Below are 15657 nucleotides of genomic sequence, written 5' to 3' on the forward strand. Positions count from 1 at the left end.
ACCAAGTCTTCACTGTGTCTTTATATGTAAAGGAAAAGGTTTATGTACATTTATTTTGCAAGTGAAGAATGTGTTTCTTATAAAAATACTAAAGATTACTAAAGATTGTTAAGTTTAATAAAGATTACTATATATTGGTGCGCTCCTAAGTGCTTTAAATATATAATGTACACAATCCTCATTCCAACTCTAATAGGGAAGGTGTTGTATTGTTATCTCTCTCTCTCTCTCTCTCTCTCTCTCTCTCTCTCTCTCTCTCTCTCTTCCTCTCTCTCAAGAAAACTAAGACACAGAGAGATAAGTAATTATCTAAAATCATGTAGGTCGTATGTAGTGGAGCCAAGATTTGAAGCCAGATATTCTGGCTGAAAAATCTATTCATCACTCTTCTGTACTGCCATATAATACCAAAAAAAGAAATTATATAACATGCCAAAAAAGGAAAAGAATCCCTGTTGTGAATCAGATAATAGAGCAGCCAGCAAAATGTTTAGCCTGATCTCCACCCCAAGGTTATTTGAAAATTAGATATTCAAACTGACTTCTGAAACCCCCGGACTAGGATTTGTATTTCTTCTGAAAGATTGCTTACCAGATTACTTTGTTGGACTTTTAAATAGAGTTGGATTAGGTTGTTCTCTTTCCAAAGTACAGTTTGATCAGAGAGTGTTTATATGGAAGGAAAGTGGTAGACTTCATTATTTCTTGGTATGTAGGAATTTTCTCTCTTGATCCATGAAAACTTTCTGTTCAAATAACGTTCCATGTCACACAACTTAGAGAAAACACTTAAGTAATACTTGTAATAGCTATTCCCTTCCTGGTATGATCTGAGTTGTGTGCTGCTTTGAGGTGATGACAGGGAGGGGGCGTAGGGCTATCCCCAAAACAGTGTGTGTGGCATCTCTCCATCTGAAGCCCACCTAATATAGTTGATTGGTTTGGTTAAGCTTGTTTATATTATTTATTTTATGTAATGCAAATGTTTAATGTTAAAAGCCAAAAGATCCTCTAGGTTTTGGGGTTTTGTTTTTACAATAAACAATAAGTATTTATTGGGTACTCGCTATGTGCTAGATTCTGGTATACAAAGAGGTAATAATGGTCCCTGTCTAGAATCTGATATTTGGTAATTTTCATTCATTCTCTAAATATGTATTGAGTCTTTACTATATTAGGCAATGTAGAGGATAGATTCACAAATAAGACAGAATTGCTGTCTTCAAGAATTTAAAAATTTTAGAGGAGAGGAAGATGAATGAAAACAGCTAACAAAGAAGAAAATGAAAGAGCTGAGAAAATACCAGAAGACAAGTGATTTTGAGAAGAGGGAACAGAGAGTACTTCACAAAGGAGGTAGCATTTGAGTAGGACCTTGACAGATAAGTGAAATTTCAGTGATGAGCAGCAGGAGATAGAGCATCACAGTGTAGAGTGGAGTCAAAAAAGTAAATGCATTCCCGGGGAATAGAAAGGAGGCTGATGTGCCTGGAGTGTGGATTCAGGAAACAGTGGAGAGGGAGATAAAACCATAAAGGGAGGAAGCGATTAGCTTGTGGAAACCCTCCAATGCATGACAAAACTTTTGGGAATTTGGCAGTTATAGAGTCATTAAAGGTTCATGAGGTCAAGAACAAATGAGAAGTTGTATATGGAGTATATTAAACACCTAAGTTCTTTATATTGGTACTCCTCTATGTGTTTTACACAATTCTGGTAACTGGTAAGTAGCAATCACAGCATAGGCAGGGAGAAGAAAGTGTTTTATTCTAAATCAGGTTAGCAGGTACCAAAGTATGGGGGAGTAGGAGAACCAGTTCTCTTAAATAACTCCAACTCTAAGTTCTGATTTGTGCATCGGAGTCTCTATGTTTTCAATCACTATCTCATGCTTTGTAGGTATAGAACAATAATAACTGGACAAAAAATAAAAAAAATAAATGGAAAGGATTTTGCAGTTAGTGCTTCTTGCCATGTATTTCTCTATTACCTTCTAGTTCATGCAGTTTGGGTTTTGTCAGGATTGAAGAACCCCTTCATGAAATTGTGGGGAAGCTGCATCTTCTCTTGAAGGCAGTCATACTTGGATTGCACCGGCCAGCCACAGACAGCTTCCATTGAAATAACTTTCTTTGTTAGTGGATACCTTTCCTCTCTGTGTCTTTTTTCCTCCTGCCAGAACAGTTCAGAGGTTTTCATTAGTTTTGAATTTCAAAACCATTTGAAATTCTCTTTGTCATCTAAACTCTAACACTCCAAGATTGGTTTATGCTCTTAATACTTAGAATAGAAGAAGCACTAGGGCAGGAGTAAATATCCAGATAATACCTGTGTCAATACCTGGTGTCAATAAATAGAAAATACATTCTCCAAAACGTTTTTACTTGATGCATATAGTCCTGAGTCTTGTGCCTGTGTATAGAAAGAGTTCTATAGCTGCTAGAATACATATAGTAAAATGAGCCACAACCATATAAAGTAGAATAAGAATGTGAACCTTTTTTATGTGTTGCAGTTGATGGTATGTATGTAATTCAGGTGAGTTTGAGATTTACTTGAAACAAGGATGTTTCAGACAAAAGTATACTAACCTCTTTTAAAGCAGTAATAACATGCACTTTAAAAATCTCATCAGTGAGTTCTGATTAGAGCAGCGGTTCTCAACCTGTGGATCGCGACCCCTTTGGGGGGGTCGAACGACCCTTTCACAGGAGTCGCCCAAGACCATCGGAAAACACATATTGAATATATAATTACATATTGTTTTTGTGATTAATCATTATGCTTTAATTATGTTCAATTTGTAACAATGAAAATACATCCTGCATATCAGATATTTACATTACGATTCATAACAGTAGCAAAATTACAGTTACGAAGTAGCAACGAAAATAATTTTATGGTTGGGGGTCACCACAACATGAGGAACTGTATTAAAGGGTCACGGCATTAGGAAGGTTGAGAACCACTGGATTAGAGCTTCACTTCCATAGCCCATTAGTAGAACTAAGATGGGACTTGCTCACCACTTCAAAAGTTTTTTGTATGTAGATGTTTTAAATTGAAAGGTAGAGCTAACATCACACTGAATTAAAAACTTTTATTACAAATAGCTGGTAAAAAAACAAACAAAAAAACCCACAAATAGCTGGTAATGTAAAGTCAGTCCTGCTACTGCACTACAGTAACATTTCTAATGATAACTAGCAGTTAGCTTTTCTTTGGTTTTCATCCCTGATAGAGAGTAGATGGCCTGCTAACCCTAAAATAAATATGAGTATTCCCCTTTCACTCTCATTTCACATTTCACATTTGAGGAGGCAGTGGCAAGCGGCATAAGCCACTCCTGTGTTGTTGACTCAGAGAAGAGAAACGGAGATTTGGGTGATTTTGAAGACAAGGATTAATCAGGATTGCTGATTAGGCTGCGATGGGATAGATAGGGCCAGATCATTAAATTTTTGGTCATACATATATGTGTATATGTATTTAAGGCAGAAAATAGAAATAAAAAATTGCCTGTAACCAAGCAACTTAATACACAAGTAGTTACATAGACACTGAAATAGAAATTCACAAGGGAATTTGTCCAGATCTGATTCAGGGAGAGTGGGGTCCTGCTTACTGTCTAGACTAGAGCAACATTGTCCAACAGAAGTTTCCGCACGGGCGGAAATCTCCACCACCTGTTTGGTCGTCACAAGCCATCTATGGCTGCTCAACACTTGAAATGGGCTAGGTGACTGATGAACTGAAGTTTTAATTTTATTTTGTTTTAATGAATTTAATTTAAACAGCCATATGTGGCTAGTAGCTACCAAATTGGACAATGCAAGTGTAAAGAAGAAAAAGGTGGGGTAGTATCAAAGTCAGAACCAACAAGTTGGACCAGATAAACTTCATGTTCCTGAGATGTCTGTACCTTGAGTGACTGACTGGTAGCACTAGATGGATGTGTGTGCAGGGTGCCTGGCTCCTTTACTCTGGTGGGAAGCGTAGAAGAACACAGCCTCACAGCTGCAGTAGCCGTCATGGAGCACCAGTCAAGCCCTCTCACCTCCATCCGTCCTCTCATCTGCGAGGCTTTTTGAAACTCAGGTGCTTGTTTCCACCTTGTCACGTTTCACTGGATCTCGGTCACTTCTGCAGCAGTTCTCCACAGAAAAGATTATAGGTAGTGACACAGATCCCTTTGGTATCAAGAGCTGGTATTTACTATACTAGTTGGTTTTATTATCTGGTGCTTGGGATTTACTGCCTTTGAGGCAACAATTACACTAATCCTCATATGAGGTTCCTTTCCACCTCTCCAGAGTGACACTCAAAAAAAAAAAAGAAAAGGGAAAGATACTGTCCTTTTATCCCTGCCTTTTGTCACAGATGGCAGATAATCAGAATAATATGATGGCTTTCTTCCTATTGATGAGATTGTAGCAATTAAGGATAGTGATAGTGTGTTCCTCATTGATTGGAAACTTCTACAAAATTTAAATTAATTGAGAGCAAGCTAAGAATTAGAAAAGCCAGAAGATACACTCATATTCTGTATCTGTAAACCCACCCCACTCGTTATTGAAAACCTTGTGCCCATATTAGTTGCAGTTATTACTGTGAGCTTAACACTAAATTTGAGAACGCTGGCAAATTAGAAATCGTCTTTCTCTGTAGTAACTGTGTTCTCTATGTACACAAAAGAAATGTTATGCCGAGGAACTTGATTGATTATGAGAATTAATTGCTTTGTTTTCTGCTGGGGGTTAGCAGGATATTGTTTAATAGGATCACAGTTCAGTGTCCTAATATCTGTTCTCCGTGTCTCCTAGAAGACTGTAACTACAGCTTCTATGATTACCACAAAGACACTACCTCTCGTCTTGAAAGCAGCAACTGCAACCATGCCTGCCTCTGTTGTGGGCCAGAGACCTACCATTGCTATGGTGACCGCCATCAACAGTCAGAAGGCTGTGCTCAGCACTGATGTGCAGAACACACCAGTCAACCTCCAGACGTCTAGTAAGGTCACTGGGCCTGGGGCAGAGGCTGTCCAAATTGTGGCAAAAAACACAGTCACTCTGGTAAGCCAACAGCTGCTACTCATGTGTGCCCACATGAGAGGAATATGCATTTATAGAATATATCCATTTTATGCTCCTGCTGGATTTTTTCATCTCCATCACTCTACCCTTTGGGGCTGACTAGGGAATATGGCTTTCCTACTGTCTATTCAAAATTAACTATAGAGGTATCTTAACACCAAAGACCAAAACCCATTCAGTGCATAATTTGAGATCAAAGTCTGACTTGACTTGAGGGGACAATGCCCTTCACAGAGGCATGCACCCTGTTGTGTGTTCCTCTCCCTCCTGTCCACGGCCCTGCCTGTGAAACTTGAGTGCTGAGACTCTGGTGCCATATCACTGATTTTGGGAAACTCCCTACTGGATTCTTATAGTTCACTATACCTTGAAATTATCACTCACGAAGTACTGGACAAAATTGTTCATGAGATTTCTAGGATAAACCATTTGGAAACTGCTGTCCTCAGAATCTTGGGGAAGGATATCCAAATTGTGTTTTAAAAGTTTGCTCCTAAAATGGCAGCTAAGAGTTCGTGGTGGCTTTTGAATGATGACCAGTGATGAGTGAAACTAGAGAGCAATGACAGGAAGCTTCACCACTTAAACCCAGGAATCTTTAGAGAAGCAACCAGATAACTCAGCCAGGTGCTGAAGTGAGAAACTTCTCTATGGGAATAAAGGCATTCTCTGTTAGACAAAGCTCTATGTTAGGAAAGGGCCCATTTGGCCAGGAGGCAAGTTTGATTTTACTTTGGATCCAGTCTTGACTTTTAAAATACTTAAGTGCAAAAGTTCTTGAGTGTCAAAGGAAATTGCCTAAGCTTGCTGAGCCTGCATGTTCCATATTAGGTATGTGAGGGAACAAATGTGATTAGTTCACTCTGTGGGGTAAAGCATGCAAGTGGGAGAGTGTTAATTCAGGTGGTTAATTCTATAGTGAAAGCACATAGAAAATATTGTCTGATGCAGAGAACAGTGATGCTTTGATATTGAACATTTATTGTCCCCTCTGATTTACTTATCTTTCTCATTTTTTAGCAGGTTCAGGCAACACCTCCTCAGCCCATCAAAGTACCACAGTTTATCCCTCCTCCTAGACTCACTCCACGTCCAAACTTTCTTCCACAGGTGAGTGAACCACTGACAAGCCAATAAGGGTTAGGTGGACAGAAATCCTTGAGGGCCTGTAATGCTCTTGTCAGATCAACTGTAGACAGATCCCTCTTAGCTAAAGATTCCAGCTGCTGATTTCTATATCGTGACGAAGCTTATTTTATCATTGCAGTTTCTTAACAGTGACCAATGGCAGTATCAGGGGGATGTAAGGAAAGGAAATTTTCCTAAATTTAATTAAGATAACACTATTTTAAACCTTATAATGTTAACTTACTGGAAGAAGTTAGCCAAGACCTACCTGCCAGTGGGGAAGGAGTATAAATACCACTTTCCCTCCCTATTTGCCAAAGAGAGCAGGGAAGGAAACAACAGCCAAACTAACTAGTAGAAACCATTCAGTTCTACTCTGGAAAGTGATGTCACTGAACACCACACTTAAACACAAAGCCGTGCTTATGAGGATTTAGACTTCAGGTCTACACAGCTTGCCCATCTTCTCCTGAGAGCATTCCTAGCAATTGGGCTGAACTCACCATTCTCATGGCAGAGTGTCGGGATTGCCCCAACTGGGTCTTGAGGGGAGTTGATTTGCCTGATGGAAAGGTTGGGAATTCCTATCTGAGGCCCCAGGTTTCAGGCAAAGAGAGAAGAGAAAGGAGTTTTGTGGTCAGTTGCCACAGGTGATTTCTGAACTGCCTATATGATTTTAACCATTTATCAGATAAAGTCTTTTTATAAAACTGTTTTCTTTTTAATTGATTTCAGGGAGAGGAAGAGAGGGGTAGAAGTATCAATGATGGGAGAAAATCATTTATCAGCTGCCTCCTGCATGCCCCCCACTGGGGATCAAGCCCCCAACCCGGGCATGTGCCCTGACTGGAAATCCAATCGCGACTTCCTGGTTCCTGAGTTGATGCTCAACCGCTGAACCACACCAGCCAGGCTATCAGATAAATTCTTAATAAATACCTTGTGTTTCAAAAAAGGCACTACCAGTCAACACTATGGATATGCCAGTTTTCAAGACAGCCAGTTCCCTGCCCTCAGAGAGCTTCAGACACATTACAGGCAATTACACTGTCTGTTAGGGAGGGATACCCAACTCCTTCTTAAGAATATTACAGAACATTGCCTTGAAGAGTTGACATTCTGTCTGAAACCTGAAGTCCTAATAAAGTCAGCCTGACAAAGTTTTGGGGGAAGAATAAAAATGCTCCAGGCTAAGAGCAGAATATACACGCAAGTCTGGGTTGGAGAAATGTATGGAAGCTTAAGGAACCAGATGCATTCGGTGTGGCTGAGACAGTGGGCCTCAGGCTAGAGTAAGCAGTGGGGCTGGAGAAGCCCATTGGGCCAGAGCCTGGGGAGCAATATAGGCTGTGTCAGAATTTGGGCCTTATCCCAGGAACAGCGGGGAGCCATGAAAGCATTTTCAGACAGGTACTTGGCATGATCAGATTTTTGTTTTAGAAAATTCCTCCTTGCCACTGTGTGGAGAATAGATTAGAGGTGGTCAAGCCTGTGGGAGGAAGAACAGTTAGAATACTGTCAACAATAGAGAATATTGCTACCTGCCACTGACTGTAGCACTGTACGTGGGTTATCTATTTTAATCCTCACAGCAACTGTATGAAAGTAGGTGTTGCTCTTTTTTAGGTGAGGACTCTAAGGCTTAGTCCATGTTTTTTAAATGGTGGATTATGCCTCATTAGTTGGCTGTGAAGTCAATTTAGTGGATTATATGCACAGTTTTTAAATAAAATGAACAAAATGTAATAGAAAATACTAGAGTACATAGCACATAAGGGTTGTTTCATGAAGTTTTTATTTTTAGAGACAGAGATATATGTCTATGTGTGTATACTGGTTACAGTGTGAAATGTATTTCCTACTATATGACTACAGCACCTACCACAGGGTCACCTTAAATTAAGCTGAACATTCAGACTCGCCAGGAGCCACACTTGGCAGCAGTCTACTTAGAACGATGCAGGACGGAAACCAGCTCTTTCTCAGCATCAGACATTTTTCTTGAATGCACGTCCCTACAGTAGCCCATATGCAGTCTCCACAGCTGCTCAGGGGCGGGGAAATCAGGGCAGTGGGAGAGCCACTCCGCCATAGAAACCTTATGCCTCACAGAAGCCAGTGTATCTTATAACAATTCCATAGGCATGGTTTTCAAGGTCCCTGCAATGGACAGGCCCAGTTATAAGCATGACCCCACTTTGGGAAACCCAAAGTATGGTCCCAAGTATTTATAAATCTCGCCATTAAGATTCGATTTAGCAATAAGGGGTCATTTTCACCATAAGCAATGTTGCCTGGTAACATAGTTGATATTCTTATCTTTATTGGGTTTTCAGGAAAACAGAACTGGAGAGTTAACTAAAGGTCGAACTCTAATACATAAGAGGAAAGGATTTTGCCCATAAGGTCACAGGTTAGAGAGTTTGAAAAATACTGGCTTAGAAAGATTAGGTATGTTGCCTAAGGTTATACAGCTAGCAAGTGGTAGAACCAGGATTTGAACCCAGGCAAGGCTGACCCATGTTTTTAATTAAATTTCTGCCACTGTTTAAGTAAGCCAAACATAGGGAAAGTAGTGGCAGTGAGAAGAGAAAGTAGGACATATTTGAGAAGGATTTAGGAAGTTGAGATGGAGGAGGAAACATCAAGAATTGTTCTGAAGTTTAGGAAAGAAATGAAAATTTACTGAGGTGATGATTATAAGAGGAAGAGAAGGTTGAAGGAAGAAATTAATGAGTTTTAGATACGTTGATTTTGAACTTCTTGTGAGATTTCCAAGTAGAGATGTCTAGCAGGCAGTTGAATATGATTCTGAAATTTAGGAAATGTCTGGTTCTAAGATACAAGTGCAGAAGTCTTCAGTACATTGATGGTATCTGAAGCCCCAGGGTGGATGAGAGCTCCCAGGAGGAGTGAGGACACTGGGAAGAAAGGTTCCAGGACAAAATCCAAAATACACTTAAATTTAGTATTAGACAGAGGAAGAGGAAGCCCACAAAGGAGACTGAGAGAAGGGGTGGCCAAGATAGGGGGTTAGAGGGTCAGAGATGGGGGTGAACTGAAGTGTGGATAGGAAGAAATTTAGAATGTGAATTAAGGCCATTGGCAGCATTATTACCATACTCTGGGCACAAGTTCTGGGTGAGACCAGTCTCTGGATTGGGCATTTGACCTCAGCCTGAAGAGACGGCATATATAAAAGAAGGAGCTAGGTTTAGAATCAGAAGAACTGTGTTCTAGGGTAGCATTTGGACCCTCTAAAGAGCTGATGAGTATTTTATAAGATTATGTATCCTGAGTTCTATAGAAATAATACAACCAAAGTGAACATTAATATTTGTACTAAATAATATTTCACATATATAGTGTGGACGATCTGATAATTACTTAGACTTATAGGAAGCTTCTGTAAGTAATATGGTGATTGTTCTCTCTTTCCCCATAGGTTCGACCCAAGCCTGTGGCCCAGAATAACATTCCTATTGCCCCAGCACCTCCTCCTATGCTTGCAGCTCCTCAACTTATCCAGAGGCCTGTTATGCTGACCAAGTTTACCCCCACAACCCTCCCTACCTCCCAGAATTCCATCCACCCCGTCCGTGTCGTCAATGGGCAGACTGCAACCATAGCCAAAACGTTCCCCATGGCCCAGCTCACCAGCATTGTGATAGCTACTCCAGGGACCAGACTGGCTGGACCTCAAACTGTACAGCTTAGCAAGCCAAGCCTTGAAAAACAGGTACAGGCAAGAGTATGCACCTGCTTTGGGCATTAGCCTTGCCATTGAGGCTAGGTTATCTCTAAATACATCTTCTCAAGGGCTCTTTACCTCAGTACCATTGTCAATGACCTGTTGCTTATCATGTGATAATTTATTTAAAATGCAAAAGGGCCATTCTTACTGAAGAAAGTTGGATTACTTTTTCCATTATCTCCTTATAGATGGATTCATAGTTCTGTGTGAATGAGCTCCCCCTGCTGGTTGTGAAGCAAAAATTCACAGATGGGTTCTGCTACCGTCAGTCAGGAGGCACAGAGGAGATAGTAAACAGAAAATCCCATATTAGTTTTGGCCCAATAAGAATCCAGATGAAGATGGGACTATGAATGTCAGGAAGAATAAACTTCAAAGTTTTCTCCTGGTTATTACAGATAATGAAGAGTCAAATGAAAAAAATTACAATTTCTAAAAGGTATTCTTTTAACTTGAAAGGATTTTAGTTCAAATATTTTAGCCTTTAATTTATATTTCTAAAAACAGATGTTCTCTTAAAAACATGAGGCTAGAGAAATACAGGTAACCTTTAAAAATACTAAGGGTTCTATGACAGAAAGACTTTTAAAAACAAGAAAACAGATTTATTTATAGGCAGTCACCATATATTCTATTTAAAGAAAAACCAGTGATGATAAAGAAGAATTTTGCAAAGAAAAGCATCCTCTTTCAGAAGTTGATTTAAAAAGTCATCTAATTGCTCAGGCTTGAGTTCTCATTCACATGAAAATAGTCTCTGGTGATCCTGAAGCTTGTGCGTCTGGGTGGCTGACTGTGGTTCAGAGAGGCCGGCCAGATGGCGGGGATGAGAAGGCTTCCTGTTGCCTTGCCTTCTTGAACAGGAACCGTGTGCATGGAGAGCCCAGCTTCCTACCCAGGCAGCTCATCACTGCAGCAGACCTAAAAGGCTGGGTACCAAAATCTTGTGCTCAGACAACACAAGAAAGAACATATCTCTATTCCTTGGTAGCCTACTCAAACCCCAGGAAATGCTTTGAGGAACATTCAGAAATAAATTACTTGCACATATTTTAGGTCAGAAATTTTCAAACTTATTGTCAGCGGAACTTCAGCATTAAAATCTTGAATGTAGAATGCTCAGCTTAGGAGTCTGGGCAGAGGCATATTTGACAGTCATCTGGCCTTGTGTACAGGGATGGCTCTCAGAGTACCTCTGAGGACCCTTAGAATTATAAAGGGTGTGGTTTCAAAACACTATTTTAGATTGCTAAATGTGATTTCTCTTTGACCTCTTTTTTCATAAAGAAATTTTTAGGAGACAAGAATTTTTTCAGTTTTATTTTATTTTACACTTTTTTTGTTACAAAGATAATACATATTCATTGTAAAAGAAAAATTCAGACATTACTGAAATATATGTTGTAGCAAGTGCATCCCCCATAATTTATGAAGAGAGTAAAATTTTCCCATAATTTACCCCTCCCCAAAGTTGCTATTAACAGTATAGGTTACATTCCTCCACATATTTTCTGTGTGTATACTAACATTGTAAAAGCAAAAAAAAAAATCATTATAAATTATTTTGTAACTTGCTCTTTTTCTTATTAGAGCTTGAATGTCTTTTTGTTTCTGGCCTTACACATTGATAGAGATTTTAATTTTAATTTTAATATCATAGAAAGGTACCCATGAATTCTTTTTTTTAAATGTTCTTTCCTAGTGGTAAATTCAGTGGTTTATCTTCTTGTTGACCTAATAGAGGACTCCAGTTCATTGCTGTTTAGTAGGATACCTGGCATAGCAGTCTTACTGGTTAACAAGCTCAGCAAGGATGCTCTTTGTGTTTTTTATCCAGTTCTGAGATACTTGTACTCTACAGTGTGAGAGAGAGAACTTGGACCCTGGATAATTCCTTGGTGGAGAGGAATTGGTTTGTCCTTCCCTGGAGGCATTACCACTCCATGCTTTTGCAGCCTTAGAGATGGGAGTGAGAGACCTCAGGAACTTCACAGTCTTGAGTGGAGCAGCAACCCTTCCAGTTGACCTTCTTGTCTCCCTCCTCCCTCAGACCTCTGTCCTTCCACATTAAGAGAGCTACAGGCACCCAAGACCTTTAAAATGTCATTATAAACTGCTTTCCCATGTGTTCCCTTGTAGGTGTGTTTGGTGGTTTGTTTTGTGGAGTTAGTGTGTCCTTTTTGGTTCAAAGTGAGTGGTATGAGAGAGAGGAGACACAAGTGGCTCTCCTGGGGGTCATGTTCCCCACAGGAGATCAGCGTCTCTTTACAGTGCACCTGCTCTACGTGGGGCACTGTACTAGGCACAAAGGGTGCAAAAGTGTGTTGAACAATCCCTGCTCTCAAGAAGCGTGTAGAAGAGGAGGAAATAGGACAAGACACTGGTAAAAAAAAAAAAAAAAAAGACAAGGCAGTATTTGTACCCAGAAACAGATGCTTACACTTTCTCAAAGTAACATGAGAAACAAGGAAGATATGAAAGTAGCCAGGAAAGAACGCGAAAGACCTTTGTGATTGTGTAAAATGTTTTACAGCATAATGGTTTTTGAGAACTTCTGATGTTCTGCCTGTAGGACTGAAGTCTCATTTGGCTCCCGCTCATCAATAATCAGTTTCATTCTCACTTATTTAATTACTTATTGTCGCCATATAAAAAGACCATTGGCATCTGCTTTTTTAATTTTGAAAAAGTAAATTAGGTGTGTGTTTAGTGTTTCACCCACTGTTCTAGCATTATTTCAGGGTTTATAGAGGGCTTCATAAAGTGAATTAGCCATTGGGTCATGGTAAGAATAGTAACGCAAGCCCAGTCTACCAATTTGCTAGCTGCCATTTGTGTCTGAAGATGATAATGCTGCTGGTGTTTCTTTTGTGTGAATGGATGCCTTTGGAAAATGAGGTTGCCAGTAATCAGGATGTCAGCCTCTTGCGAGATGACCTTTCCTTGGCAATTGCATCTCCCTAATGGGTGATGCAGACGGGTTTTAAACATCCCAAGTGAGGGTACTTCTGCAGCCTCTCTCGGATTGTAATTAGAAATGTTCTGAAATAGAAGTGTGTACATGTAAGAGGTTTTTTTACATCACTCAGATCTTAAGCATGCTGTGGACTAGAGCTTGACCCATATGTAACAAGAGTGTGCTTGCTTTTGGAAAACTGCCCCTACATTCTAAAATGCATTAAAATCGGAGAGAGCTGCCTATATTTTATTTTTATACATAGGAATTAAGCCTTGGCTTTTTCTTTTTCTTTTTTTTAAAATATATTTTATTGATTTTTTACAGTGAGGAAGGGAGAGGGATAGAGAGTTAGAAACATCGACCAGCTGCCTCCTGCACACCCCCTACTGGGGATGTGCCCGCAACCAAGGTACAAGCCCTTGACCGGATTCAAACCTGGGACCCTTCAGTCCACAGTCCGACGCTCTATCCACTGAGCTAAACCGGTTAGGACGGCTTTTTCTTTTTGTATAATTTAAACTGTTGTATTTATAGGTTCATATTTACTCTAGTTATACAATTTAACCATTTCAACTGGGCCTTACATTTTACATTTCTTCCAAAATGAAGTCTATATTACCTCCTTTATTACTGTTTCCAGATTGAGAATGTTTTTCTTTCCTTTCTTGTTGACTACAGTCAAACTGTGTTTGTTTTCATTCTTTAATAAGTGAATTCTGAATTCTCATTTAATTTTCTTCTCCTAGACAATTAAATCTCACACAGAAGCAGATGAGAAACAAACAGAGAGCCACACCATCACTCCACCTGCTGCACCCAAACCAAAACGGGAGGAGAACCCTCAGGTAGGTCCAGCTCCCCACAGGCGTGGCTGTCTAGGAGACTGGCCTATTCTCACACACCAGCAGGGACACTTGCTCCTGAACACTTTGTCTTTTCTTTTGCTTTCTCACTATTCAGTAATGTTACTTCCAAGTTAGGTTGGCCTAGGGCAGATAAAGAGTATGGCCTTGAGTGTCCATGAGCTGGCATACCGGCATTTTGTACACATATCACAAATTTGAAATGTAAGATTGGGGATCATTTTACCAGCTATCCTATTGCACTCCTAATAATCGCTATGTTTATTTGTCTCAGCCAACATTTATAAGCTGTTCCGTTCACTCAGCTGAGGTCTATTTACGTTATCGATTACAGTTGTCACATTTGCTTTTTGTTGTTACTGGTGTATTGCACTAGATTTCCAAATCCCAGATGAACCAGTAGCTGAAAAGTAGTTCATCGAAGCATAGAAGTAGGGATGAAAAGAGTAACATCTGTACCACAACTTAGGATAGAATTCTAAACTAAATAGCAAACAAGACTCTGGTACAAACATAGAATGTGAATTCATATGTCCTTAGACAAGAGAATTTTTAAGTTTGATGATTTAGCATAAGTAGCTATAAAATAAAAATTGGACAGGTGATCTGATGATGAATATCTGAAAGTTGGATTTTATTAGACTGGTGATTTTCTTCTGTCCTCAATGCATTCTCTGTAATGAAACCCTGTAAGATAGTGGCATGAAGCCATCAAAGCTGCATGTCATTAAGAAAAACAGAACTATGATTTATTAAGCCAAGAAGGTTTTTCTAAAACAAGTATAAATGATAACTCTTTCTGATATGAAATGGATTAATTTTTAATGTATCTTAAAGGAGGGACCAAAACTTGAACCAAATTGCTGAGAAACTTGTAAAATCATCCATAAAATTTAAAAAGTATAATAATTGGAGAGAAAAAAAAGAGTAAGCTGTTAGCAGAATTTCCTTATCAAGAGAAATTAAAGAATATCTTATGTCAGTGCATGGTGTAGGCAAGCAGGTTCCTGCCATCATAGGTAGCAGCAGGTATTTTGCCTTCTGGTTGGGCAGAATTACTGCCATAAAGAGGCAGTTGGTTCTTGGCACATGTGTGATACATAGATGAGACAAAAGTTCTCGACAACTTTTTGTTTTGTTTATCACTGAAAATCTGTTCCACAGGAGAGGATTTTTTTAATTTAATAATTCTTTCATGAACTCTCAGTCTAAACTGGCAGAGATGTGTTGGACGTGAGTGGCCAAGAAGGGCGCAGTCACGGGATTAAAAGAAAGTGCATCTGAATGTCAGTCCTCACACTGCTTTAACAGAGAGCAGTTGCTAGACAGCCTTCTAATCTTGATTACATTTTGAAGGAATAGTGGGAATTAGGAATGTAGTTATTTTTGGCAGCCATAAAATGTATGCCATTTCAATATACAATGTGGAAAATGGGCAGCAAGTCCAAGACTGCTTTTCCCTGCCAAAGAACTCTGGCTGTTGGAGGGAGAGGTGCCCACCTAACTTTGGAATAAGAAATAAAAACATTTCTTCAAGATTCTGAGATAATAGTAAAGGGCATTTCTGTTCTCCAGTGCCTGCCTCAATGACTGTATTTTCATAAAACGCTATCTTGGGTAGCCTGAACCTGTCACATCTGGCCAAAATACCATGATATTTAATGTTGAGGATGAAATGTCAGGATTTTTTAAGACTGAACTGTGGTATAAATAATTCTATAGGAGTATGTCTCCTAGCAATGGATGATATTCTTTATTCACCGGCAAAAAAAAATTGATGATGCACTCTTTGGCATGTATAGTGCCCACATGCAGTGGTACAGTGGAAAATGGAGACATACTTTCCAGACCTCATGC

At 39.5% G+C, this 15657-nt stretch overlaps 1 protein-coding gene across 16 annotated transcripts in view; it reads left to right on the forward strand.

Annotated features, from left to right (window-relative positions):
- Positions 1 to 15657, forward strand: part of PHF21A (PHD finger protein 21A) — a 161005-nt gene that overhangs the window by 128303 nt on the left and 17045 nt on the right. For 11 of the 16 annotated variants that reach the window (XM_006092004.3, XM_023756668.1, XM_023756671.1 and 8 more), the window contains 4 exons: positions 4824 to 5075; positions 6117 to 6206; positions 9670 to 9963; positions 13684 to 13782. In XM_006092004.3, the coding sequence (XP_006092066.1) occupies positions 4824 to 5075; positions 6117 to 6206; positions 9670 to 9963; positions 13684 to 13782 (735 nt within the window). The remainder of the gene's footprint in view (positions 1 to 4823; positions 5076 to 6116; positions 6207 to 9669; positions 9964 to 13683; positions 13783 to 15657) is intronic. The other 5 variants (XM_006092009.3, XM_023756667.1, XM_023756666.1 and 2 more) reach the window with 3 other exon arrangements.

This window comes from Myotis lucifugus, unplaced genomic scaffold (genome assembly GCF_000147115.1).
Source record: "Myotis lucifugus unplaced genomic scaffold, Myoluc2.0 scaffold_97, whole genome shotgun sequence".
In the NCBI taxonomy this organism is placed as follows: domain Eukaryota; kingdom Metazoa; phylum Chordata; class Mammalia; order Chiroptera; family Vespertilionidae; genus Myotis; species Myotis lucifugus.